This window comes from Ursus arctos, unplaced genomic scaffold, assembly GCF_023065955.2.
Source record: "Ursus arctos isolate Adak ecotype North America unplaced genomic scaffold, UrsArc2.0 scaffold_2, whole genome shotgun sequence".
NCBI lineage: Eukaryota > Metazoa > Chordata > Mammalia > Carnivora > Ursidae > Ursus > Ursus arctos.
The window spans coordinates 23,011,964-23,039,867 of record NW_026622874.1 but is presented as its reverse complement, the minus strand read 5'-3'; the positions used below and the strand labels follow the sequence as shown (position 1 = coordinate 23,039,867).

Sequence of the window (27,904 nt, the reverse complement as noted above, 5' to 3'; positions counted from 1 at the left end):
ATCAGGGGAGCTAGTGGTTTCCTGCCGACATCCGCTCTGAGTCAGTCCCTGTGCTGCACTCATTGTTAAATATTTTTACTATCTCCCTGAATGAAGCTGATAGGCTGGCAGATTTTGAACACACCCATTTTGGGGACTATAAAATAGGGAACTCCAGAATCTTCTCCAACACGATAGCCATGAAAAGGACATTAAGAAGGATTTTACAAAGAAGTATTGCAGTATCACTTTTCATTTTCAAGTTTGCCAGGGGTTATGCGGTACCTACTTGACTACCTATTATTTCGCTTCGCTTAACCCACAGCCCTCTGACTTGCCCGTTCAGTTTCTAGAGCTTTGAAGCAGGAATCTAATCAGGGCCGGTGTGGAGACAAGAGAGGCTGCCATGTGAGAAAGGGTGTACGGGCCGGGAGTAAATGACCACAGCTGCTAGGCTACTTGGCATATTCCAGTTTCGGTCTTTGGGCAGTGATACTCGGGGGCTCAGGTGGCATCCACAGGGCTATGGACTCATTCCAAAGGCTTCGGTGGTGCCCTGCCACCATCGATGACTCTCTCCTTTACTCCACTCCTTTATATGTGAATAAAAGAGTTTTAGAAACCTTCCGTAGCAAATTACTTCTTGTCAAGAGTACCATAACCTCCTGGGAAAACAGGAAATCTTCCGTCCTAATTAACCATACGTTCGTAAGTATTAAAATAAGAGTAGAAAAATAAATTATTCAACACTGACATTTTATTTTCTGAACTTTATCTTTTTACAAAACAAAACAAAAAGCAGGTATCAAAAACAGCAAAGAGGTTATAGAATTTCTCCACCAGTTTTCACATAAGACAGTGATTAGGAAACTGGTGTCCAATGTAAATACTAAACACAGGCTGATTTCCCTCTTGGTCATATGCATTCAGGTGGTTTGTTCTGGAGTTACTAATAACTTTTTATAAGCACCGGTCATTTTTTGAGAACCGATTTGGTTTGTCCAACAAAGTAAACACTTTTTGCTGTGTGGCATCTTCCTTTTTTAAAAACCACTGAGCAAAATACAGAACGTATATGTGTCTGGATCTGAACCAAATCTTTTAAGATCCTAATTACCCTGACGAACACTGAAGACATTTATAGGGCATATTAAACACTAGTTATATACCTTGTAATGTCTAAGGCAGCTATGATACTTCTAAAGAAAATAGCGTTTCATTCAGAGGCTGCCCAGAGTTTGAACTTCATCATTGTTTCCACATCTTTTCTCATTTGGAGTAGTTTCCCCAAATTGGGTCATATTATTAGAACAAAGTTTTATGCTTGTGCCATACAGGCGCTGGCATTTCATAGATACATTTTGTAGAGCAAGAGTCCTTGCTCTGGACCCTGGAGACCACAAAGAAATCGAGAGGCCATGATTATTGGATGCAGAGAGGAAGAAGCGTACTTAAGCTCACGTGCTCTGGAGCTAAGCAGGAACAAAGCCAAAACGTGGTAGTGGTGTTCACCCACCACTTGTTCCAGAAACACATTTTGCTTAAATGAGGGAATTATGGTCCAGTTTTGCAATGTTAACAGCTGCCAGTTTCTCAAATATATTTTTTATAAAGATCATTTCCTGGCTAGCAATGAGTTAGGAAACTGGCCTCCAATTCGGATCAAATTTTTCACTATTAGTCAAAAACAAAACAAAACAGAACACCTCAAAAAAACAAAAAAGCAAAACAAAACCAAACCCCATCAGCCAACTGGGGTTAAAATTGCACAATTACACTTGAAGGAAAATTATACTATCTATAGACAGGTACACACCGGAATCGTTTCTGAGAGCATGAAACACTCCTGTTCAAACATTTCCTCTGTATTATCCCAATTTTCATGAAAGGAAAACTGATATGTGATTTTGTTCTTTATGGACATGAAAAAGGAAGCAAGAAGGCAAAGCTGAGAGAACAGACGCTACCCGAAGGGCAGCGGTGGCATTTGGTTGTTTTGGTCTTTGTACCAGCAACTCCCACACCCACAGACTATCCAGTTCCTGCCGACTACACGGTTTTCCTTGCCGTCAGGACTCGAACGATGGACCCGACTCCTCCAGCAGCAAGGGCCTAAAAAACACCCAAAATATAAATGCTGACAGAATCATAAAGGGTCAATTCTCATACCAAGTAAAACATCTTCCTTAAAGAAGGAATGTGTGCAGCTACTGGCTTTGGATTAACTTTCATACACATTTCTCGGACACTTATCAAGCGCCAGGCACTGTTCTCGGCATTGGGGACACGGCAACCCACACCACCTTCGGAGTCCCTGCTTCGTGCGCCCACATGCTAGTGAGACACTAGCTGATATTCTAGTATGTTGTTTTCACGTAACAGGATGTTCTTAGAGACTTACAGCGTGTGCCTGCCTAAAAAACAGGTGCTCACATGTAAATTTAGGACGTTCATTTTGCCCTCTTCTTAGCACTGTCAGGAAGAAATTCAAACTGGGATCCACTACCCTGAGTGCCATTTAGATTAGCCAGTTTGTCAGACTCTTTTTATTCCCCCAAGCTAAGAATATATTACTTAATAGCTAAGAACTCAGAAACTTTAATTTTGATTTTACCTTCAAAAACTGGGAGTCTCGAGTAAGTATCAGGACTTGAAAGCTCTAGCTTACGTACTGAATACTTTTGTGTATTGGGTACCGCGCTAGATGCCAGGGATATAGTACCTTCTGGTCTACTGGGAAGGGACAGACCTATTAAGGAGATGTTAATATAATGTATGCAACGACAGAGGTGTGCACTGGGTAAGGAGACACTCAGGCAGAGAGAAAACGTTTGCAAAGGTCGAGAGGTGCGAAACCGTATGGTGTGTTCTGGGAAAGCTACTGTTATGCTGCTCACTGCTGGAGCAGAGTGGGAAAGAACAACATAGAAGAGGAGCAGCTACACTTGGGAACTTGGGCTTCATTCTGCAGGTGACTGACATGGTAGGTCTGGATTTGAGAGAGGGCATTCTGGCGACCGGGCAGAGAACAGATTTGAGGGAGGCAGAACTGGTAGGTGGAGGGCCGTGTAGAAAGTTACAGCAACAGACTGGGAGAGAGGCTGCAAAGAGCTGTGTTAGAGGGCTAGCTACGTGCATGGCTGGAGAATTATTTAGCAGACAGACTGGCAAGGACTGGTGACTGACGTTGGGAAGCAATGAAGACTTAATGCGTGCCTCAGTTTCCCCCTCCACCAAAAGAGGAATGATAGCAAGCTTTCCCTCCTAGTATCTTTATGAGAATTAAAGGAGTGAATATTTATAAAGTGCTTGGAATATAGTAAGTGCTCCATCGATGGCTGCTACGATCCTGAGACTGGACAGAAACCAGGTGGCTTAGGTTTTTAAGTGGGCTCTTCATCTCTACACTGAGGATGATAAAGATGTTTGGATATCGCCTAGGCTCATTATATGACCTAAATGAAACATCAACTAATCACAGTGAGTGGCAAATGGAAAGTGTTCCTGAACAGGATGACTATATACATTATTCTCCAACTGGTACACTGGGGGTGAAATGGAACTACTCATAATTACGTTGGGACAACAGGCATAAACTGGGTCTGTCTTGGGAAAATGGGGAGGTCTGGTAAAGTGAGCTCTCTTAATTGACAGCGTATGAGCCATCAAGTGACTTGACCAAGGTTGAGTTTTACTCTCTCTTTACTGTGTGTTTTCATTACTGAATGTGTGTTGCAAATCAGAATCTCTGAAGACCAAGGCTAGTAAGCATAAATCTAAACTTTCATTTTCATGCATTTATTTGTAAAAACAAAGATGTACAGCCAAGAAGTCAAAATAATCATTTAGGTGAGAGAAGGTATATTGTTATTTTCTAATATAAAGGAGCCAGTCATAGCAATTTGTAATTCATAACTCACCTTTTCGTGCCATTGCAATAACACAGCACTGCTATTGTCAGAGGGGCTCTCGAAGCCTTTATAAATATACTTCATTAGAAGATCCACACCATTCTTGTCCAGGGATTGAACTGCCTTTTCAATATCATTCGCTTTAAAGGAGATGAGCACCTTCAAGACAATGCTGCCTGCTCGATCCTGGGGATAAATGAAGAACATTTAGACGATGTGTGTGGAGTGGTTGTTCTAGAAAGGCCACACTGAGAAGGCGACATTGACATTTAAGACCTGATGGACAAGAACGAAGAATCCTTGGGTGTTTCTGACGGAGGAAAGAACAACTGCTGTTACTGGGTGTTCAGGTGGTCAGGGAACAGCAAAAAGCTCCCTGGGGGCCAGAGCAATATGGTGGAATAGTAGGACAGGAGGTCAGAGAGGCAGTGGGAAGACAGACCAGGTACACCCCACAGGCCACTGGGAGGACTCTGGCTTTCATTAAGAGAAATGAGAAGATGTTGGAAGGTTTCGAGAACAGTGATGGAACCTGACTTGTATTTTGATGGGATCCCTTTGGCTGCCATGTTGAGAATAAGCTGATGTGGGGCTGGTGGGGGGCAGGGAATGAGGCAGAACCCGGGAGACCAGTTTGGAAGCAACTGTAATAATACAGGCTCGCTTTGGCGAGCATGGGAGCACTGGAGGGGGGCAGATTCCAGACATGTCTGAAGGAGAGCTGAAAGGATTTGCTTACAAAGAGATGTGATAACTTGCCCATTTTATTGAATCGATATTTAAATTTTACTTCTTGACCTCAAAAAAAAACTCTGAAGACAGAAAAAATGAAATGCAGTTCTACCTTGAACCATCCTTCAATAATAAATAAAAATAAGCTTTTAAGACTTGTTTTAAGTTTCATATCTACAGTCAATATATAAGATATAGTCATTTTCATTTACGAAGATTTTTCTTTGATAAAAGGCTGCTCCAAGAGCAAAGTTATTTTTTCACCCATGAAGCCAAGCAAAGAGAACACTCCATTTACCCTTTCAAACAATTTCACTTCACCTATTCAAGAAAGAGTAGTATCTTTGGCGTTCCTACTCATCACGAGTTTACAGAATGTTTCCACCACCTATTGCTGTCTTTAGTTTAAAGACTAGGCAATTAGCCAATTTAGAAAAATACTCTTAACAACCACAGCTATAACTTCCCACCCACCAACTGTGATAAAAACTCACCCATATAAAAGCAGAAGGTGGTAAAATTGAAATTTCAAGCACGTCCCTTGCCACTTTCAAAAACCAAAGAAAATGTTTCCTCTCATTGTTGCCTAGATAATTATTATGCATTTACCTAAATTATTACTACTCAATTAAAGAGATCCTTAGGGTTCCTACAGACAATGGGGTCAGGGCTCTGGGCTTCATTTTAAACAACTAGTAAATAAGTTCTCCAGAATTTCCGGAAAGACTGCTGCCGGGAACGCTAACGCATGTTTTTCTGAAGGGCAATTTGGCAATACCACTTTTACCAAAAGCCTTAAAAAATGTGCATTCTAAAACCCAGATTCACTTCTAGGAATTCATTCAAAGGAAAAAATGAACAATTTACCCAAAATTGTTCATTTCAGTACTGTTTACAACAAAAGGTCAATAATCTAAATATATGACAAAAGGAGATGAGTTATATGTGAACCACAGCATATCTATACGCAGCCATTAAAAAAAGATGCTTATAGAAATAAACTTATTGTCAAGGAAAGATGTTTATGTACATTGTAAAAAAAAAATCCAGTTGTAAAACTCCATTTTTATTAAAAAACAAAACAAAAGACAACTAGTATGAAAGGTCTATAAGCATAGAGCAACACCAAAAAGTAATAACCTATTATCTCTGGGCAGTGGGATATTACCCTTTTTGTCCCCTCACTTCTCGGAGTTTTCTATAAACATTTAATACTTGCATAATTTAGAAAAATTTCTAAAAAGCAACCAAACAGAATCTGTTTATTTTGTAAAAGTTTTGTTTATCCTTCAGGCCTTTGTTTAAATTCAACTGGAGTGTCTCCATTAAACACAGCAAAATGATCTCTCTTACCATAACTCAATATTAGAGTGCTATTTTTCATATGTAAATTTTTATCTATCAAACTACATAGTAAGCCCTTCCATGTCGAAGACAGTAAATGGTTAAAATATTTGTTGATTTCATGATACTTCAGAGGGTTTTGGTAAGAATGCTAAGATACCAGCAGAGATCACTGTGTGTCTGTGACTTACCTTCACCGCCTGACTCTTGGTGTTGATAGGGGGATTTTTCAGAGCTGCCTGGAGGGCGGCTGTCATGTTTCCTGTGACGGAGGTTAAGGGGATAGCAGCAAAGGGCAGCCCTTGGCAAAGAACTGTAACTACCAGGTATCATTGGTTCTTAAGACTTGACTTTATACATAGAAAAACGGTCACTATGTTCAATATTGGAAAACTCAATATGTTGGTTTCAAGGATGTCAATCAAATGTAAAATACCGAAAACACTAGAGAACGTAGTAAGGCGAAGACCAGCTCTTGTCTGGCTCTAATTACTAAATGAACACTTTGATAGGCTTTTATTTTCCAGTAAGACACACATGCAAACATTAACCAGTTATATTTTTTAAAAATTATATATATCTTAGAATTATTAGGTCCCAAAATGAAACAGCATATCCTCAACCAAAATGTCTTTTTATGTGATTCTAATTGGAAAAATAAAGAAGAAACTTTTGCTAGAATTACATTCTATAGGAAGTGAAATGGTGGTAGAAAATGCTGGTGATAATTCTAGCACTCTAAATGATATCCATCAGCAATCTCAGTATTAACGAAAAGAGGCATTAAAAAGATCTAATAATTCAATGACCTTTAGGAAGTAGCTTAATTTTTCTGTTTTGCATGTTTTCTCTTATATTTCATAAAGATTATTAAAACTGTTTTAGGTCATACCTATTAAATTTAATCTTTGAAAGCACCAGTGAGTTAGCAAGTACGAGACACGGAAGGCCAATCAGACTGTCAGAATATACAGTCATTCCCCTAAAAGGAAAACCACACAGAGTTCACTTGTTCCTCCATTGTAGTGCCTGACCCAGACCTTGTCTCTTCTGGTTGCAACAAGAGAAGAGACAATATCCTTTTATTTTAAGATAAAGTGATTTAAAAGCAGATTCATTATACGGATACAGCAGTACCAGTTAAGAGTCATCACCAGCAACCTACAGTTAGCTCACAAAACATCATTTATCCATCACAAAGAACGTTTTCAGACAGAATAATGTTCATTGCTTATGTTTGAAAAAAAAGAAAAAAAGAAAAAAAAAGGTCTGACCAAAAAACCCCCCAAAACAAAAAACACCTACAGCTGGTGGTAAGCTGTTATTTTCAAGGGTTACCGAACTTCTAGAAAAGCATGTCTTTTGCAGACTGGCTCATTTTTGAGACCTAAAGCGTTTAAGTATTTAAATAATGCAAAATAGCAACAGCTGTGAAAGTTGTGGAAATGAAAGAAACATCTGTATGTTGATAAATGTTTAGTGCTGTATTTTAGGTGCCTTTAAGACTAGATATAGTTACAACCAATATTTTCACTCATATTTCCCCATTATACTTTAATAGAACATTGATGAGGAAAGGGTTTAAAAGTCTTCCCTATCGTATGAATACATTCAAGAATAATTAGAACTGAGTGAATTCAGTAACTGAGATTCTATAAAACTACAGCATTAGTTGTGGCAACATTTACATTTTTCTAAAAAAGATGTGATGCAAATGCTCACTAAAATTTATGAATATTCAAATATGCAAAAACAAAAACCAGGAACTGACAGCCACATTTTAACTGAAATGGAAACGATTTCAGGATTACAAAAATGATTCTGCTTTGTACAATGACTCATCGTCTATTTTATTCATCATCTATTTTATTCACTGGGGTTTATTTTAAATATTTCCAGGGATTCTCCACTTGTAATCCCTGTCTTCTTTCCATTGTCCCTTGCTTAGCAGGTAAAAGCCTTCAAGCTTCCTTCTTGGGAGTTGGTTGTTTTGTACTCACTCCCTTTCCCCCGGTTAACAAAAGACAGAGCTGTCTAGCAACCTTTATCTTGCCAAATTCCTTTCTCTCTAATGAAGAAAAAAAAAGGCCCTGGGGCTAAAAGGACAGAGAGCCCCAATTCTGCAAACCGCCCCATCCCTCCCAGCAGGGAATAAACTCTCCTAACGCTCCCAAACCCAATCACCACCCCAACAGAAGCAGCCTGCTCCTCCCAATCACAAATTTCTGGAGCCAATATGACTCCGGCAATCACCGTCCTGCGGACGACAACTTAAGCGCCCCCGAGAACCAGAGGGCAGCACCAGATGCCCTCTCCCCCCCGCCTCTCCGCGCCCAGAAGGCGCGGCCGGCCCCGCCAGTTCCCGGAGGCAGCAACTCCGGCCACAACCTGAGGAATCGGGGCGGGGAAGGCGCGCCGGGAAGGGCAAGTTTCCGAGGCGGGACCCTGCGGTCTGGAAGCGACTCGGCTAGAAATGGGAGTATCCCTGCCCTCTGAGAGGGGGGACCCCAGAGAGACAGATTTAAGTCATGGGCCGCTGGAGGCAGCTCCGCGCCCCTGCCCCGGGGGCGGCGGGGTCCCGGGAGAGGGGCGGGGTGGGGAAGGGAGGCCGGCAGACGCAAGGATATTGCCGCAGGCAGGAGTCCACCTCGCCTTCGTCGGGCCCGGCCTGCCCATCGCCCCCGTCTTCCTCGTCCACGAACTTGTTCTCGTCGTACTCATCCACGTCCACCTTCCGGAACCGGGCCGACGACACCGTGTTCTTCGACATCCCCGATCCGGACCGGTGGCAAAAGCCTCCTCTCGGTTACTGCCACTACCTCGGTAAGCGTAGCCCACCAGGAACCCGCAACCTGGCGCCTTCACTTCCCTCTTCCGCTCTGGGGCGTCGCCGGCAGCCGGGGCTCGGGCGCTTCTGGGCCTGCGCGCTGGCGGCGCTCCTTCCTCCTCAGCTTCATGCTCTTCTCTAGCCTCCTACGCCGCCCCCACTCTTCCCCGGGGAGCGCGCGCGAGGGAGGGAGCGCGCTGGTCGCAGTGCGCAGGCGCGGGCTCTCCGCAGGAAAGGGGCGGGGCTGGGCGAAGGAGGCGGGGGCGGGAGGGGGCGGGGCCGGAGGGAGGGCCGAAAGAGGTGCCGCCAGCAGAGGTAAGAGGCAATTGGTCGTCCGAGGGCGTCACGTGATCGCCAAGGGGTTTCTATAGCAACGCTTCTCTGCGGTCCATCCTGGGCTGGGGGTCCTTAGGTTGGCGGCTATGGGCACTGGGGGCGGGTGGCTTTTACTGCCGCCGCCGCTGCCAGCGACCTGTCATCGGGGTCCTGCGTGAGGTCCGGCTGGCCCGGACTTGCCTGTGAGGTGGAATGGATTGGTTGCCGGACCAAGTCCCCTGCAGTTCGCAGGAGTATGGGGCGGAGTGATGCGCTCCCGGGCGCCCAGCGTCGTTCTAGTTGTCAGAGACATCACTTCGGACCGTGCACTGCTGGTGGCTGCGTTCCTGAGCCGAGAGCCCCTTTCCCGGGGTTGGAACTACGCTGCGCGGCCAGCGGGAGGTCCCCAAGGACGGAGTCGAAAGGTCATATCTTATCTGACAGTGCTGTGTGACAGCATCCCGACGGCACCTGCAGAGCCTGAACTAGGTATCATATCCATTTGGAGGGAGAGGAGGGTTCTGGTCAGTGGCTGGGGTGGCAAAACTGGGGTGAACCTGTGGAATTTGGGGTAGGGTCAGTCACTGACATCTTAAAATAAGTGGCTGTTTGGAGTAAGAATGCTAGAAAAGGATAGGGGCGAGTTACGCTCTCCGGTGCTGTGGGGAAACAAAACGTGTGAGGGTTAGTAGAAACCAGATCTTTAAGATTTATATTTGTGACTTAAGATTTATATGATCCTGCTAGGCCAGCTCTTCCTTACATTTGACATTCTCATTTCTGAGAGCGAAGCTCTCACCGAGGAGGTAAAGGCGCTCCCACTAAAGAAATGGTAGTTGTGCTGTGTACACTGAAGTACAAATATTTGCAGAATAAAATTATTTTGGACATTCAGCTGGATGCTGCTCAGATAGCTTTATGTTTTCCTGACATCGTCTCAGGTCTGGTACAATTCCACGTCTAGCAGAAAGCCGGTTGTTGCCCTGTTAATACCCCAATCCTTGGTTTCCTGTGTGTTGAAAAGAGCACTGGACTTAGAATCAGAAAACCCTGGCTCAAGTCTTGACTTCCACTCATAATCCATTTGATTGAGGCATGCCGCTTAAAATTCTGAATTTCAGGTTCCTCGTTGCTAAAGTGGAGCTAATAATGTGTACTTCACAAGATTGTTCTGAGGATTAAGTACAGGAAGGTGTTCTGAAGCTCTAAAATTCTACATAAATGTAAAATGCGTGTTACCTGTACCATTGATTTTAGCACTAGTCTTAATGAATTACTTAATGATATATCATGTTTTATCTTGCTCTTGGAAGAGATCAGAAGATTCTGGAGGGCAGAAACTTGTCTTATATTTATTTTGTATCTTCCTTTACATCTGACATAAAGCTAAGCATGCAGGTGATACTCAATACATTCAGGTACTCAATTATTCATTGATGAATGAATAGAATGTGAAAGGCAGGCAGTTTGAAAGTCACGGTGAACATAATGAATCAGTAAGAAAAGGAAGAGAGATCTCAAAATCAAACATTTGTTGGACAGATATGCATACATATGTATATATATATATCTACATTGACATGAATACATATGTATATATGTATGTATGTGGATATATATATATGTTTATAAATATATGGAGAGAGAGAGAGTTCACAGGAATGTAATACATTCTTTCTTCTTGGAAGGAAGAAGCAATATGGCATTTTTCTTTTCTCAATTAAATCACCCTTCTAGAAAATATATCATTTAGGTGGTGGAAGTGACATTTCGTTAAATTGGCGTTCAAGTTATGAGCAAACACACAACAAAAACTCCCCCATGATCTGTTTTCAGAGAGCAAAGGAAAATTTTCTACCTGTTGGTAATACTTATTTAAAAAGTCATATACCAAAGTATCAGACCATTACTATGATGAGTGGCATTATATAACTTACAATAAAGATTTGTTTTAATATTTCTTCCCCAGTTTCAATCTTTTGCTAACTTTGGTAAGAGCTAAACAGTATACTTGTTTTGATGTTAAAGATGATTGTACTCTTTTGTTCTTCTAAATCAAGATTCTCTTTGAAGAGAAAATTGAGCATTAGAAGCGCTATTGAGAGCAAACAGAAACAAAGATTTAAGACTAATGTACCCCTTCTCTTACATTTCTCTTCTTTTGTATTAGGTCTTATTTAGGAAATGTCTCTATTCTCTTATTTTAGAACTGGGAAAGAATCCTGGCGTAGAAATCAACTTAAGGGAATAGTGAGAGGAATTTAAAAAATCGAGTTGCTCAAGGGTATAATTGATTTGATTACTCAGAAATTTGCTCTATATGTTGAATGTGTTAAATATAATTAATTCTCAGGCATAATGCATAATACATTTGAGATGTAATAATGTCAAAAAGGTCCTTTTCTAATGTGGTGTTTTTTTATTGTCTCACAACGATAAGTACCTAGTACATAGTAGGTGTGCAACACATTTCTGTCCAATGAATTAATAATCTGACAATTTTACAATCATATTTAGAGATTGAGTATTTCTTAATGGATACATTAATTTCCTCCCTACCCCAATCAGCTAACAGTTAAATCTATAAAGCTTTAGGGCAGTGTGTGTGTGTGTGTGTGTGTGTGTGTGTGTGTGAGTGTAGAAGCCTCTTCTTAATTATCTTTTAATTAGATAATACACATTATTCCACTTTCTTGTAAATTATAATTTTTTATGTTAATCATAATACTTAATTCATTTTAGGTAATATTATTCTCCCTATTTTAATTTTCCAAATGAGTGTTTATCACTGAAATAAAGGATCCATAAGGTTTGAAGACATTTTATTTACTGTGCAAATAACCTGGTTTGGTTGAATACTTAAGTAAGACTAAATCTGAATTTTCTCAAGGTTAATGCTGCGTGATAGTATGGAGCTCCTTTTTATTATCTGTGATAATGCATAGAGTGAAGGATCTTTTTAATTAGAAAGGATTTTGATAAAACTATTTTATAATAGGTCTTTCTTTTCAGATATTTTAAGCTGAGTGCTCTACCTACCATGTGCTTCTTTTCCTCAGCCTTGCCACTAAATACTTAACAAATGAAGACATTGAATCCCACAGCAATGAAATGGAAGCGAGGCCACTGTTAATCAAATATAGCAAACGTATGTTATAAATATAAAATAAATAAGTAAATTTCAGTTCTGGTAATGGTGATGCAATACCACTGTTCTCTAGCAACATAATTACTACACTATAAAAAGATTTTTTACCATGTTACCTAGACTATAGTATGGTCTAATGCTTGTACATAATATCCAAATGAACCGGTTCTGTATTGAACCACCAGCCTTCCAAACTTTCAATTTTTGCTTTGTGATTTATTTTAGCTTTATATAGCTTTATGATTATTCACTAAGGTAGAGTAGATAGGGTGAACTATTTTACGGTGGGACCTTTATTTATTTATATGTTAGTACTTCTAAGATTAAAAATTTTTAATCCATACTCTTGTCTCAGGAAAAACGTTTCGTGCTAAATGAAACCATAAACCTTGTTTGTTAAACATTATTTTGCTTTTTTTTTTTTTAAAGATTTTATTTATTTATTTGACAGAGAGAGACAGTGAGAGAGGGAACACAAGCGGGGCAGTGGGAGAGGGAGAAACAGGCTCCCTGACACAGGGCTCCATCCCAGGACCCTGGGACCACCACCCGAGCCGCAGGCCGATGCCTAACTGCTGAGCCACCCAGGCACCCCTAAACATTGTTTTGAATGGGACTCTTTATTTAATTTTTTAACTGCTTATGATAATATAAAGAGAAGTTATGGATTTAAAAATTTATTTATTCTGTATTCTTTTCCATTGCTGGGATCTCTTATTAATGCTAACAGTTGTTTTAAGGTTGCATTTCTTGTCATAGTATATAATCATAATATTTGAGATAAGGATAACTTATATTTCTTTTCTAATATTTATATCACTTTCATTTATCTTATTGCATTAGTTGGACTCTCAAAAACAATGTTGAAAAACTGGGTGATATTAGGCATCTCTTTGTTTCTATTTTAATAGAAACGGTGTTGGTATTTTACCAGTTTACAGTTCCTGTTGTTTTAGGATATTTAGGAATGACTGCTGAAATTATCAAATGCTTTTTTTGAGGGACCTAGGAACAAAAACTGTATTATTTTTTTGTCTTTTAATTTATAAATATGAATTATATATATATTAAAGATTTTATTTATTTGAGAGAGAGAGAGTAAGATGGGGGGATTGGGGAGGGGCAGAGAAAGAGGGAGCCCTATCAGGGGCTCCATGTGGGGCTTGATTCCAGGATCCTGAGATCATGAGCTGAAGGCTTAACCAACTGAGCCACCTAGATGCCCCTATTTATATATATTTTTGCACTGAACCATTCTCACATTTCTAGAGTAGATTGTGGCTACTATTTTAATTACTTGATAGATTCGATTAGTTTATATTTTGTTTACATGATTTCAGAATCAATATGCATAAGTGATACTGGCCCATAGTATTTCTTTGTGCCATCTCTATTCAATTTTGATATTAGGATTAGTATAGCTTTGTAAGATGAATTGAGAAGATTTCCACCTTCTTTTCTATGCTCTGGAAAAGTTTGAATAGAAAATTACTATGCTGGGGCGCCTGGGTGGCACAGCGGTTGAGCATCTGCCTTCAGCACAGGGCGTGGTCCCGGCGTTATGGGATCAAGCCCCACATCAGGCTCTTCCGCTATGAGCCTGCTTCTTCCTCTCCCACTCCCCCTGCTTGTGTTCCCTCTCTCGCTGGCTGTCTCTATCTCTGTTGAATAAATAAATAAAATCTTAAAAAAAAAAAAAGAAAAAGAAAATTACTATGCTGTTTTTTCTTTGAGAGTTATAAAATATGCTTGCAAAATTATTTGGACTTGCTCATATTTTCAGGGTTAGGATCGTTGATCATCTCTATCTTCCGTGGTTATTGACTTGTTTGGTTTTTCTCTCTTTTTGAGTCAATTTTAGAATTTGTATTTTCATAATAAATCATGCATTCTATCTAGATTGCCAATTTTTTGGCAAAATTTGTGCAAAATATTTTCTTACAATTATTTTAACATCTTGCATGACCATGGACTTATTGCTTCTCTTGTTGCTTTAAGCAAAATATTAAAATCAAACTTCTTTTCTCCCCTAACCTGATCGTTACAAATGCTAGTAATATATCTGTACTTCTTATTGAAAATGAAATTTATAGTGTTTTTTTTAAAGATTTTATTTATTTGTTTGAGAGAGACAGCCAGTGAGAGAGGGAACACAAGCAGGGGGAGTGGGAGAGGAAGAAACAGGCTCCTAGCAGAGGAGCCTGATGCGGGGCTCGATCCCAGAACACTGGGATCATGACCTGAGCCGAAGGCAGACGCTTAACGACTGAGCCACCCAGGCGCCCCTGAAATTTATAGTTTTGATACAATTTGAAAGATCCTTCAATTCCTATTTTTTCTTCCATCTATCCTTATTCTAGTAATAGTTTATTAACCATGGCAACTGCTTGATGTTTGTTTTGTGTTCGACTTGGTCAACAATCTCTTTATTTACATTATTTAATCCTCAGAGTAGCTCTAGGGCTTAGGGGTTAGTGTGTCCATTTTATGATGAGGAAACTAAGACTGAGAGAGGTTATGTAACTCAGCCAATGATACTCAACTAGCAAGTGGCAGGCTGGTATGGTAATTAGGTATGTCACTTTCCAAAACTTGTGCTTTTAATCACCAATCTCTGCTTTCAGTAGGTCTTTCTCATTATTCCCGAGTGTACTGCTTACCTTTGTGATAAAAATAAGGATATAACTAAGTATCAGGGTCCAAATAAACCTACACAGAGCTTTTCAATAGCTTGAAATGAACTCTAAACTGTGAACTTAAAAAATCTTCTTATTGTGATTTTTTAAAAGACATTTGTTTTTCAGGTACACATGAACTTTCCCCACCTTATCTCAGTATTTTGAGACTAGACATAGAGCCTATTACCTAGTATTTAGTCTATCACAAAAGATGTCACTTTTTTTTAGTATATGAAGAGATCAGTAGGTCTAATGAACAATTCTACTTAACGTTTTTTAAGTTGTAGCAAAATAGACATTACATACAATTTACTGTCTTAACCAATTTTTAAGTGTACCTTTCAGTAATATTGATTACATTCTCATAATTGTACCACCATTACTACTATCCATATCCAGACCTTTTTTTATCTTGCAATAACTGCCCATTCCCCACTCCTCTCCCCAGCCCCCAACGACAACCATTTTACTTTCTCTAGAAGTTTGATAGCTCTAGGTACCACATATTCGTGGATTCATACAGTACTTGTTTTTGTTTTTTGTGGTTTTTTTGGCTGGCTTATTTCACTTAATTTGATTGCCTCAAGATTCATTCACAACTGTAGCATGTGTCAGGATGTCGTTCCTTTTTAAGGCTGAATGGTATTCCATTGCACGTATATTCTGCATTCTCTTTATCCATTCATCTGTTGATGGACATGTGGATTACTTATGGGTAATATGAACAATGCTGCTATGAATATGGGTATACAAATATCTGAGACCCCATTTTCAATTCTTTTGGTTATATACTCAGAAGCAGAATTGCTGGATCACAGAATTCTCTTTTTAAGTTTTTTGAGGCACCAATTCCACTTAGTTAACTAAATCGAGTAATAAAGCACTGTTCCATTGCTTCAGGTCTCTGATTTGGTACATCCCCGAGAGTCAGAGACAGCAAGGTAAGGTAATCTCAGGACATATATTTGGTATGAGTCTTTAGCTAAAACAAGGGTGAGGAGGGTGCCAAAACTCTGGGATCTAGAGCTACTTAAGTTCTCCAGCCCAGCCCACCCAGCCTCCCTAGCTCCCATAGTCTACAGGATGCCTATTGATACAGTAGTGTGAACAGAACCACAGAAAGGCTGCAGTGCGGGTAAAAATGGATATTGATTTTCCCAGGCTTTGTAGTGAGTCCATATTGTTGCCATTTTGAAAGCCATTAAAGCATAGTGATTAAGAACCGGGATTCTGGAGCTAGAACTCTTGGGTTTGATCTTAGCTCAATCTTTTTACTACATGAGCTCTTTGTGCTGCAATTTCCTTATTTGAAAAATAGATATTGTAATAATACCTACCTCATGGGATTATTGGGAGCATTAAATGAGTTAATACATGTAACTGTTTAGAAAAGTGCCTGCCTTATTTCACTTGCAGAGAAAGACAATTATCATATGGTTTCACTCATTTATGGAACATAAGAAATAGGGAGATTGGTAGGAGAAGGAAGGGAAGAATGAAGGGTGGGTAAACAGAAGGGGGAATGAACCATGAGAGACTATGGACTCTGGCAAACTGAAGGCTTCAGAGGGGAGGGGGGGTGGGGGATTGGGATAGGCCGGTGATGGGTAGTAAGGAGGGCACGTATTGCATGGTGCACTGGGTGTTACACACAAGTAATGAATCATGGAACACTACATCAAAAACTAAGGATGTACTGTATGGTGACTAACCTAAATAATTATTAAATAAATAAATAATAATTATTATTAAATAAATAAAAATTATTATTAAAAAAAAAGAAAAGTGCCTGACATGTAGTTCTCACTAAATATTAGGCAGTAATAATATTATTTTTAATTAGTATAAGTTACCATGTAGCTTTCCTTAAAACCTTTGGAAATAAGATGCATAACATGATATCGTTTGGGCTAAACTTTTTGGATGGCATGCACTTTGAATCAAAAAAGATATGTAACAGCAGTTTAAAGAGATAGGATTTGCTCCCAGGCCAGCAGGATTAGATGGTAGCTTGATAAAACATTAGCATCTATCGAGAATCAATACCAATCGGGACAGGAGTTGGTTATAAAGGTTTCTGTGGTCTCTTACAGTCTCGGCCCACTTAAACACCGTCCAGGGGTCAGGTGCCCTTGGGCAGAGCCCACCATTTCCGGCACAGTGTCCTTGGTAAGCAGAGTGTGGTAGCACTAAACATTTGATCCAGATAACGAACTCCCCTAATCCACAAAGTAACCTTCTGATTATAATTTGGCTTCTCAGGTAGCTTCTCCGCATGGAGAGGCTGTGTAGGCGAGGCAACTTGAATTGTCTGGTTGCATATCCCGTTGTGATTCTCACTGGAAATCAGTACATTAGCTTTCGTGTTTACATGTCAGTCTCGGGAGCTTTATTAATCCAGGTCTGCCCTGATTAATAGATTCGTTCTCTCTGTATTGACTAGGTAGTTGAGCCGACGAAACTGAGAGCCAAACCTGCATCATGGTAGATCCATAAAGGTAATGTTCCCCTTCCTCTACCCTCATCAGTTTCTTGGGATATACCCCCCTGCCTCTTTTAGATCACCACGCCACTAGCTGCTGAATTTATTGGCTTGTGTTTTCTTTATTGGGATTTACGTAAGTGTGGCAGCAGTGATAATTCTTCACTAGCACTAATGTCAGTTTGCTGAAGACAGGAGGAACATTCCAATTTTTACTCTTCCCTAAATCCCTGGGCCAGCCTGACGTGACCAAGAATCCATTGTGTGGGGAGTAAGAAGTGTGATCTGCGCTGTAAAGACTTACTCCACGGAACTGTTGTTTTGCTCCAAGCCATCTTAGAACAGATAGAGCTGAAAGGACCTTAAATATGAGCTAGTCTGTATCTCTTGTTTTACCGAAGGGGAAAGGGAGACTGCATGCCTAGGACCATATATCTTTATGCTCTTTTAACAGTCTCTTGAAGGCTTGACTATATTGGCCAGGACTCATGACCTGTCAGTGACATGCTTCCTAGCACCAGACATATCTAACTAGTACAGAAATTTAACTGCCAGAAAACACTTTTCTTTCCTATAGTTCAGGCAGCATTTCTCCCTTTGTTATATACCATTGAAATACAATTTCATCTTAGATTTCAGACTACAGGTTTTTTAAATTTTCTTTTAAAGATGTATTTATTTATTTTTAGAGAGAGAGGGAGAGAGAGTGAGTTGGGGGGAGGGCTAGAGAGTGAGAGAGAGAATCTCAAGCAGACTCCCTACTGAGTATGGAGACAACTCGGGGCTCAATCCCATGACCCTGAGATCATGACCTGAGCCGAAATCACGAGTTGGACTCTTAACTGACTGAGTCATCCAGGCGTCCCTTCAGACTATATTTCTAACTGAATGCTTTGTAGCCTGATTGTTGTTATGTCTTTTTGACCACTTTGTAGATAGATTTCATGGAAACTATTTGAATCTACTTTTTTCCTTTTTTTTGAGAAGCCTGTAAGTTGTCCTTCCCAGCTGCAGCAGGACATCACCAGGCAGCCTGGTAAGAAGCTTCAGAGCTGAGTCTCCAAACCCCTCAGGTTTGCCAATGCTATTAGCTCGGTCGCCCACCTGGATAGAGATGCTGAATTTGTCACATTGGGTCTTGTCTTTTTCTTTCTTTCTCTTTCTCTTTCTTTCTTTCTTTCTTTCTTTCTTTCTTTCTTTCTTTCTTTCTTTCTTTCTTTCTTTCTTTCCCTCTACATCCCAAATTGTAGACATATGATTTCATGATCTAATAATAAACTTCAGTACTTTTTAAAATAATAATTACTGTATACTACAATGTAATTATATTCCAATAATTCTATAAAAATTTTCACATTAACAATAGAATATTCTTTTAAAAATTTTAGTCATGTTTATTTTAATCAATAGAAATTTCTATTCTAAACATTTTTCTTTTCTTTCTTTTCCTCCTCCTCCTCTTCCTCCTTTGACATGGAGTACTATGTGCCTTAAGCTTTTTATTTTTTATTTAAATTTTTTTCTTTTTAAAATTTAAATTCAATTAATTAACACATAATGTATTATTTGTTTCAGGGGTACAGGTCTGTGATTCATCAGTTTTATATAATACCCAGTGCTCATTACAACACATACCCTCCCCAATGTCCATCACCCAGTTACCCCACCTGCTTTAAGCTTTTTTTAATGGCAAAACTATCTTATTAGTTTAACATTACTTTTTACATACATTAAGAAAAAATTTGGGGTGCTGGGCGGCTCAGTCAGTTGAGCATCCGACTCTTGATTTTGGCTCAGATCATGGTGAGATAGAGCCCACATAGGGCTCCATGCTCAGCAGGGAGTCTGTTCGAGATTCTCTGTCCCTCTGCCCTCCACACAGTGCATGCTTTCTCTCTCTAAAAATAAATAAATCCTTTTTTTAAAAAAGAAAAAATTTAGTAGCAAGTTACAAATGGATACACATTTTTCTCATAATGTATTTTTACATATTTCTAAGAGGAAAGTGAGGCAGCAAATGTGAATGAATTAAACACAGAGTGCTTTAATGTGCATGCTCAGAGGGTTATTCAAGGAGTACTTCCCAGAAGTGTGTTTCGAACAGGATTTTAAGAGATGGTATAGATATACACTGCTAAAGAGAAAAGGTTGGAAAAAAGGGAAGTAAAACAAATTAGGCATTGGGAGCTATATCAGAAGAAGGGGGAACGGATGCTACCAAAAAAAAAAAAAATAGTGTCCATTGCAGGATGGTTAAGCAGGCCCTTTGTTGGAATGGATATGAGGGGTTGGGAAGCAGTGATTGGTAACGTTACTGAGATGTAGATTCACAACCCTGCTACCCAGGTTTTGCCTGGATACTTGGCTTGATTCTAAAGGAAAACCAAAGAGGGAGAGAGACTGTGCTTGAACTGTAGGAACTTACAGTCTTGCTGATGAGACCGGGCAACTGGAAAGGTAGAGGGGGAGCCTTGATAGCCAGTAAGAGCAGCTTGGATTTTATATGGTGTGTGATGGAAGGAGCCTTCGCAAGTTCTCACGTATCATCCTGCCTCTATTGTCTGATCAAGGAGGAGAGATCTGAGCCAGGAAAAATCCTATTGAGCCCGTGACTAGGTTTCAAAAATCAATTTTTGTTGCTATATATAATCAATTAGCAAAAGAGCTCCCCCCCCCCACAAAACTATTTTGAACCACTTTAGAAAAATAAAACGGGCTGTCTAAAGTCTTCTGTCCATGATTAACAATTAATGGAAAATCACTGGTTTGCTTTTGCAGACAGCATTTAATGTCAGTAACTTCAGGCTGTTTTCCAATTTTACAGTAAATTTTTATACTGAAACGAATTTAGGAAGCTGTTTAGTCCATGGGCTCTTTCAGTGGAAAGATAATGTGGGTCGACTAGAATAATGACATTTCCTTTTCCACACCAAAATCTTAGCAAGGTACTAATGGCTCCATTTTGATACTGTCCCTTTCAAAATAAGAAGAGAGGTCAAGTTGCTTATGGAAGCATCCTGGATTATGTTAAAAGTAGTGTAGCTTTACAGTAGTTGATATAGCAATTAATTCGGGTTTTGCTTTTAGTGTATCCATTCATCTCCCATCTTGGATCAGACCAAAGAGAAAAAGTATACACATTTTTGTTTTCTGTCGAATTAGTCCTCTGGTTGTTGTTTGGTCTCATGTTGTAGAAATACAGATTTTATTTTTTTCCTTTCTTCTTCTTCTTTTCATCTGACTCTTTGCTACTTGCAAACTGCTCTGTGATTTCCGCCCTCTTCGCTGGCACTCCCATGGGAGGCCTTCCAAGGTCCTTGGTTTCCTGGAATGACATTCGAGGCATATTTAAGTGCCTCACGATATTCCTGGGTTTATGTGGGTTTTGACCCACATGGATTGGTGGTAGGTCTCTGAACGGCACCAGCACAAAAACGACGGGAACCCTGAGGTCTGGCATCAGATTGGGTTGCGGTGGTCCACTTGCCACTTGCAAAGACTGTCCAGGAAAGACCTTGTTTAAGGGGTAGCTCTCTAAAGCCGCCTGAGCTTTTCTGTTCTGATTCTCTCGTGTCTGGGGAAGAACGTCGGTGAAATAAGGTTTCACCCCCGTTATGGCATTGATTTCATATGCGTTGTGCCTATCAGCCAGTGCTCTCCCGGTTAGAATGGGCTGGAAAACAGTTGACCCTGAGCCACAGCTCACAAAGCTGTTGAGGAGAGAATGCCAAATGCCACCACTTATTGGGCTCAGAGTGACCTGTGGCCATAAACTGGCCAGGCTCCGGAGAGCTTCCCGGTTCCACGCCGAGGCAGGAAATTCGGTCTCAGTATGATAGAGCTGAGAAAAGTAAATGCTAAGAGTAACGTCTGGATACAGTATTAAGAAATTGTACATTTTGCTGATGCAGCAGTGGTTGGCTTCATTACAAGGGGAGTTGTTGGAATACAGAATGATATGCCTGATAGCGTTGTTATTGTGTAGGGCTGAGTCAAAATAACCATTCATCTCGAATAGCATTGATTCTGGATGGGTATTAATCCCAGTGCAACTGCTAGCATGGCCCTTTTGCACCAGGCTTCCAGAAGAAGTTTTTAGCTCGTAAAACGTGAGGTGCTTTGTTTGAGGATATGTTGGCCCATAAGGGAATCCAAAAATCTGATAAAATTCTGTATAGGGAACTCTTGCTTCTTCACCTGTCCGAATATGGTAAGGACAGTTGGCGCAATCTAGAGAGAAGCTTAGCCAGTAGTAAGGTTTTACTATTGTCCCACGATTTGCTAGGTATTCTTCATATAAGGGCTCCATTGCTAGTATGGTCTTCTAGCTGCAGCCCTAAGCAAGGAAGAAAAATTATATATAAAACCAGCGCAGGAAAAACTAAAGAAAATGCATTAATTTATTGAGCCATACTTTTCTTTAAAGGAGGGAGCACGGTGAATATAGCATCTTTGATTCTAAAAGATAGTGGTATATATCCATAGGTGAGAAAGCTCAGCATTCGTCTTTCCTCATTGAGACTCTTGGGGCGTGGGGAGGAGGCGAAAAAGAAAGGCACAATGCAGCTTTACCTGTTTCACACATTGTGAGGCAGTACAGCAAATGGGTTAACAGTGCGAGTTCTGGAAACAGACTGCCTTGTTTCAGATCTGGGCTCCATCAGACTTTCTGCAAGTTGTTTAAAGTCTGGGAGTCACAGCTTCCTTGTCTGTCGAAGGAGGATTAAGAATAGTACCTACCTCCGAAGATTATCTTGAGGATTGAATGATGGGATACATATAAAATGCTTTATTATGGGCCTGACTCATATTAAGGACTCAATAAAGATTAGCTGTTAGTAGTGATAGTACAAATCCCAGGATTATCTAAACGATTCTTGTCTGTTAAAGTCTAAACAAACAAGCAGCGATTTGCAATTTGTTCGTTAATGTTCTTCCTTTGTCTCTTTCCCGAATGATATTATTTGATTATCTGCATGGGTTTTGAGTGTGCTAGCATTTAAAATCAGCTATTTCTTCAGATCAGTGGCAGTAAATTGGAGGTAATTATCCTTTTGGGAGAAGGATCATGAGGTCTATTTTGCTTAATGGTGGAGATTTCTCGACTATTCTTTGGGTCATGGACACTTCGCCACCTGAGAGTTTTATTTCCAGTGGGTGGGTCTTGTTAGAACATTTTGGAAACTTTACCATTCTGGAAAGCACATACGGTGCTTTAGGATAATTCAAATAAATAGTTTCTGGGATGTTAAACCATAAAATTTGAGGTCTTTAAGTAATGATTTTTTCCTTCAAACAAAAATTTCTCAGTTATCATTGTTCCCAAGCAGCAGCCTACGGCATATTCTAATATAGTTTTAGGAACATTTTTAAGTAACTTTTTATTATTCAAGTATTGTGTATTTCTTGTAGGATATTTTTTTTTATTTTTATTTTTTTAAAGATTTTATTTATTTATTTGACAGAGATAGAGACAGCCAGCGAGAGAGGGAACACAAGCAAGGGGAGTGGGAGAGGAAGAAGCAGGCTCCTAGCGGAGGAGCCTGATGCGGGGCTCGATCCCATAACGCTGGGATCACGCCCTGAGCCGAAGGCAGACGCTCAACCGCTGTGCCACCCAGGCGCCCCAGGATATTTTTTTTTTTTAAAGATTTTATTTATTTATTCGACAGAGAGAGAGACAGCCAGTGAGAGAGGGAACACAGGCAGGGGGGTGGGAGAGGAAGAAGCAGGCTCGTAGCGGAGGAGCCTGATGTGGGGCTCGATCCCAGAATGCTGGGATCACGCCCTGAGCCGAAGGCAGACACTTAACGGCTGTGCCACCCAGGCGCCCCTCTTGTAGGATATTTTTAAAAATACTAATGCATGGAGGGAAAAATAAAAGCTCATACCAGTTTGTCTCAGTTTACGGTCCCATAAGTGTTAACATGTCCCTTCCATCCAGTCTTTGTGCTACGTGTGTTTGTTACGCACAACATAAATAAAATTGCGTTTTATACTTTGCTTCTCACGTAGTATTAGGTCATGACTATTTCCCCATGTTATTAAAAATTCTTCAAAAAACCATATTCATGGCTAATTAGTATTTTATTACACAGCTAATATGTAATCAAATATTTAGATTCTTGCCTTGTTTTATATTGTAAATAAAGCTTTGATGAGCATTTCTGTGAATAAATTTGTATTTTTCTTTTCTTTAATGTAGATCACTAAAAGTTGTATTATTAGCTCAAACTTTGTCAGATTGCTTCTTAGGAAGGTGTCCCAGTTCTATCTCATTCTCTCCCAGTGATGTTTATCACCAGTTTATCAGTATCGCTTTGTGGCTGTAATTTGGACCTTTTCAGTTCCTAGTGAGGTTGAACACTTTTTCACATGCTTATTGGTCTGTAGTATTTCTTCTTCTGTGAAATATGTTTGATCCCTTATCTGCCTCCCCGCCCCCCTCCCCGGCTTTGTTGAGGTTTTCCTTACTGATTTGCAAGAACTCTTTATGTATTAAGAATATGAGCTGTCATAATTTTTGCAAGAATTTTACCTGGCTTATGGAGCTGTTTGATTATGCTGACCGCATTTTTAATTATACCAATTTTTACTTTTTTTTCAATTGGTACATTTTTATATGGTCTCATCTTTGCCCTTAAAATTTATTTTTTACTACTGTATTTAGAAAAGACTTCCCCCATCAAAGAGGAGTTAAGTATTTCTCATATTTTTTTCTAGTTGTATGGTCTTATCTTTTACATTTAACTCTACATTTAACTCTTTGTCCAGGCAACAACACAGATAAAGTAGAAAATTAATTAAGAGAGAGAAACTGACCATTACAAAACAAAACAAAATATATGTCTCACTTTCCAAAATCTAATCTGTCGTTTCAGGAGTATTTATCACAGCCTTTTGTATGGAAGCACTTTGATCAACTTCTTTCTTCCTCAACCCCGATCACCTCCGTCCCTGCTATATTTGGTACAGCTGAAACCTGCAGAGTTCCTTTGCTACTCCTGTCCTGGGCAGAAAATATTTTAGGAGCCTCGATCCTGCTATAGATGGAATGTGACTTTGCTCACGGCACCATTCTCCTAATGGCTGATACCTCTGCAGTAATTCTGGATGCCACAAACCCATCAAATTCCAGGTTTCTCCTAACCTCTGTCATGTCAGTTTAGTCCATAGGATCAGGTGTTTGCCTCAGTATCCTCTTTAGTTCTGTATTTTCCTGATGCAACTGAATTCGTGCCCTGAGGCTTCCCAGACCTTGCCTATGTTTTCCTCTGGGTCCTGGACTTTCCTTCTTCACCCTTGGCAATGAACCCATTACCTGGAGCCTGACACCATCTCGGGCTTGATCCTGGGCATTGTTTTCTCCCTGGATTTCCTCCTCTTTCAGCCTTACTCATCAGACCAGATAGAGCTGTCTGAATATCAAAACTTGCTGAAACCAAGCCCAGAGTCTCCCTTGCTTTTGAATCTGGTGCCCTGGATGTGGTCTGCTGTTGGGTGGCACCCCTGGTATCCGAGTGACTACTCAAAGTGCAATTTCAAGTCCCTCATGATTTGACTGCAATGTTATGGAAGCAGTGCCAAGAGGCCAATGTCTGCCTTTCTGTTTTGGGGTGGGTGGAATGGGTGGCGTTAACTATACTTAATGGTCCCACAATTATCCTTAATGGGAAGCAGAAGTCTTTGTATCTTTCGAAATAAAGGCAATATGGAAAGTCCCGACAGTTTTTCTAAGTCCTCGTCTCTTTGCACTCCCTCTCCTACTTTAGCTGGGAAGGATGCATCGTTACTGTCTTTAAGGAGATCTTGAGGACTAGTGCCCTTCATAGGTCATGGAGGGAGCTCTGGAGGTTCCTTCTTGCTAATGGCTTTTCACTGTCCGTCAGCTGTGGTTCCCTATTGGTGAAGTCTCCACTTTTTTAGAGGGCCTTTTGGGGACTATTCTTTGATCTCCTTCATCTGAAGGGGAAGCAGGGAACAACTCCCACCCACTTCGAACTCTTGGAGAATTTGTGGTTTATATCATCAGTTTGCCATTGATCACAGACTCTCTTGTATTATTCACTTTTGCTTATCTGCCCTTTCATTCTGCCCCTACCCAGGCAGGGGTATGCCCTGTTCAGCCCAGGGCCTACCTCGGGGAATCTTACTTGGTTCACAGGGCAGGTTGGCTAAGACTTGTCTCCCCAGCATCCTGTGTGCCTACTACCTCGACCTTTCCCCTCTGCTTTGGCCATGCTTGGGAAAGGCGTGCTGCCCTCAGCAGAGCAGATCTACTAGCAGTAAGAAGCAGAGATCTGCAGAAGCCACCCCCTTGCTTCCGGTTGTGAGTAGCCCCTGGACTGCAGCCCTGGGACGACAGCCTTCCTTAATTTAACATAAATGAGGCATACATGAGGACAATCTGCTGTCTTTTCACCCCCAGCTAGGATTTAGTGAGTACTGGTAAAGCACAGTTTGCACTGGAGTCGTTAGAGAATGGAGTTTGCCCTTCCCAATCTGTGCCCAATCTGTTAGCAGCTAAAAACAAATGTTAGCAGTTATAATTACCATCATTTTGTCTCCAGGCTTGGATCACATTCCAGGTGTTCTAGAAGATGGCCCGTTCCCTTTTTTTTTCTCCTTTAAGTACCATGCCCTGTTTCAAGGGGCTTCAGAGGGCAATTGTGCTGGCAAGCTTTACCTCTGGAATTGGTTTGGGACTCTTCTGCAGTTTGTGTCTATTAGCTCCTTTGAACTTTGCTGTCCGAAGTTAGAAAGACCTTGCTGAGGTGTGGCTGCCTCTAAGAACACTGTTGAATTGGTGCCATGGTAACGTTTGCAAAGTAGCTACTGCTAGGATACGGCTCTGACACTTATTACTTTATTTGCATTTCAAACCACCTGTTCCGAAGATGAAAATATACATGAATGCATATTCCAGTCCGGATGAAAGCGTACTATCTATTTAAGTGGACATGTTGGGGTTTTTCTCCCTCTGGCTGTAAGAACCGAGCTCTGAGGTCCTGCTCCTCAGGGTCTTCGTCCTGATCTGGTGTGGGGACACGATTCATTGGTTCTGTTGCCGATGAAGGCACCAGGGCCCTTTCTCGGGAGGTTTGCCCTTCTGGGAGAGGGAGGCACTTATGAAAGGGAGCAGAGACTTGATCACCCCGAAGGGAGGCACCTTCTACTAATAGGTCCACAGACCCCGAAGGGAGAGCTCTTCAGTTTGCCCAAATCTGGGTGAATATGTGCCAGCAGCCTCTCTCTTCTTATGGATTCCCTGGGAGACTTGCTACTGGTATGTATCTGTTTCCCTCCAGTTTAAGGCAAACCTTCCCCCTGGATCAGTTGTGGCCCCTTGTCCATAGCTAACGGAAGAGCCACTCAGCCTTCTCCACTCTGTTCCCTTGCCCCCTTCAACTCCACGTCATCTCCTAGGACATTGGACATGTCGATGGTCATGATTCATTGTTTGTGCCCACTCCCGATTATTCCTCTTTCCTCTTCCTCAGGCGACTTGAAGGAGCAAGTGGTGCACTACTGTGTATTGACATTAGTTACCACCCAGATGTTCTTAAGCACATTTCCTATGCTGAAAATAGCCCATCAGGGACAATGGAAGCACCTAGAAGGCTTCCTGCAGCAACCTTACCACTCTTAACTAGTTTCTCAATCAGACTCCCAGTCTCTACAACAGCAATCCTCCTTTCTCCTTGGGGGGACTCCTTCTGGTTTAGATGTTTCGTGTTGATCTTTGCCTTTTAAGGGTCTCAGGTGTATTCACCAACTCCGCAGCTAGTAATTTTTCAGTTACATTTACTTTCATGCTTGCTTCCATGAGTGCTCGCTCTTGGTCCCTTCCCCACCATTGGCCACTGATCATGCCTTTGTCGTTCTCACTTCCTGCCTCCATTTTCCTAGCATCTCCTAACTCAGTGAACTTGTAAATGTAAGACCAAGATTTCATCATTTATTTAACATTAATAAATGACATCCCATTTAAAAATGTTCCCTTAAAGGGCGCCTGGGTGGCTCAGTTGGTTAAGCATCCGACTCTGAATTTCCGCTCCAGTCAAGATCTCCGGGTCCTGGGATCCAGCCCCGTGTCAGGCTGTGCGCTGAGTACGGAGCTTGCTCCAGATTCTCTCTCTCCCTCTCCCTCTGCCCTTTCCCCTGCTCTCTCTCTCTCAAATAAATAAATAAATCTTAAAAAAAATTCTCTTAAAAATGAGCTTCTATTCACTAGCATATTTACCAATTCCATTTTAGGGTAATTTCAGGGATGGGCTATCCCACATAGCCACCAGTTTTAAAAACAGCTCTATTGAGGTTTAATTGACAAATAAAAATTGTTTGTATTTAGGGTGTACAACTTGGTCTTTTGATATATTTATATATTGTGAAATGGTTACATCAATCAAGCTAATTAACATGTCTATAACCACATATAGTTATCTTTTTGGGGGGGGGGTTGTGTGAGAACATTTAAGATCTGCCCTC

At 40.8% G+C, this 27,904-nt stretch overlaps 3 protein-coding genes across 5 annotated transcripts in view; 1 reads left to right on the top strand and 2 right to left on the bottom strand.

Moving 5' to 3' along the window:
* Positions 1-714: 714 nt before the first annotated feature.
* ARPC5 (actin related protein 2/3 complex subunit 5) lies at positions 715-8,938 on the bottom strand. Of its 2 annotated transcripts, XM_026509206.4 has the most exons (4): positions 8,594-8,931; positions 6,158-6,230; positions 3,900-4,076; positions 715-2,091 (listed from the first exon to the last, which is right to left on the bottom strand). In XM_026509206.4, exons 1-4 carry the CDS (start codon positions 8,734-8,736, stop codon positions 2,029-2,031), a joined length of 456 nt encoding a protein of 151 aa, XP_026364991.1. In that variant the 5' UTR covers positions 8,737-8,931; the 3' UTR covers positions 715-2,028. The 2 variants fall into 2 exon arrangements, with proteins under 2 accessions (XP_026364991.1, XP_057171335.1); XM_057315352.1 differs by lacking the exon at positions 715-2,091 and having other exon boundaries at positions 3,757-4,076; positions 8,594-8,938.
* A 195-nt stretch (positions 8,939-9,133) lies between these two features.
* The window catches only part of RGL1 (ral guanine nucleotide dissociation stimulator like 1), a 248,238-nt gene continuing 229,467 nt past the window's right edge, over positions 9,134-27,904 (top strand). The window contains exon 1 of one of the 2 annotated variants that reach the window (XM_044387870.3): positions 9,134-9,597. The gene's annotated coding sequence lies outside the window, so the exon portion shown is untranslated. The remainder of the gene's footprint in view (positions 9,598-27,904) is intronic. The other variant, XM_057315608.1, reaches the window with a different exon arrangement.
* APOBEC4 (apolipoprotein B mRNA editing enzyme catalytic polypeptide like 4) lies at positions 20,191-21,747 on the bottom strand. Its single transcript, XM_044387871.3, has one exon. It carries the CDS (start codon positions 21,723-21,725, stop codon positions 20,622-20,624), a length of 1,104 nt encoding a protein of 367 aa, XP_044243806.2. The 5' UTR covers positions 21,726-21,747; the 3' UTR covers positions 20,191-20,621.

What these genes read in the sequence shown, in the direction of transcription:
- ARPC5 (XM_057315352.1), bottom strand. Translation starts at nt 8,736, where the DNA reads ATGTCGAAGAACACGGTGTCGTCGGCCCGGTTCCGGAAGGTGGACGTG. An exon ending in GTGGACTCCTGCCTGCGGCA is followed by an intron (nt 6,231 to 8,593) that starts ATATCCTTGCGT and finishes AACCTCCGTCAC; the next exon opens with AGGAAACATGACAGCCGCCC. An exon ending in CCAAGAGTCAGGCGGTGAAG is followed by an intron (nt 4,077 to 6,157) that starts GTAAGTCACAGA and finishes ATTTATCCCCAG; the next exon opens with GATCGAGCAGGCAGCATTGT.
- APOBEC4 (XM_044387871.3), bottom strand. Translation starts at nt 21,725, where the DNA reads ATGGAGCCCTTATATGAAGAATACCTAGCAAATCGTGGGACAATAGTA.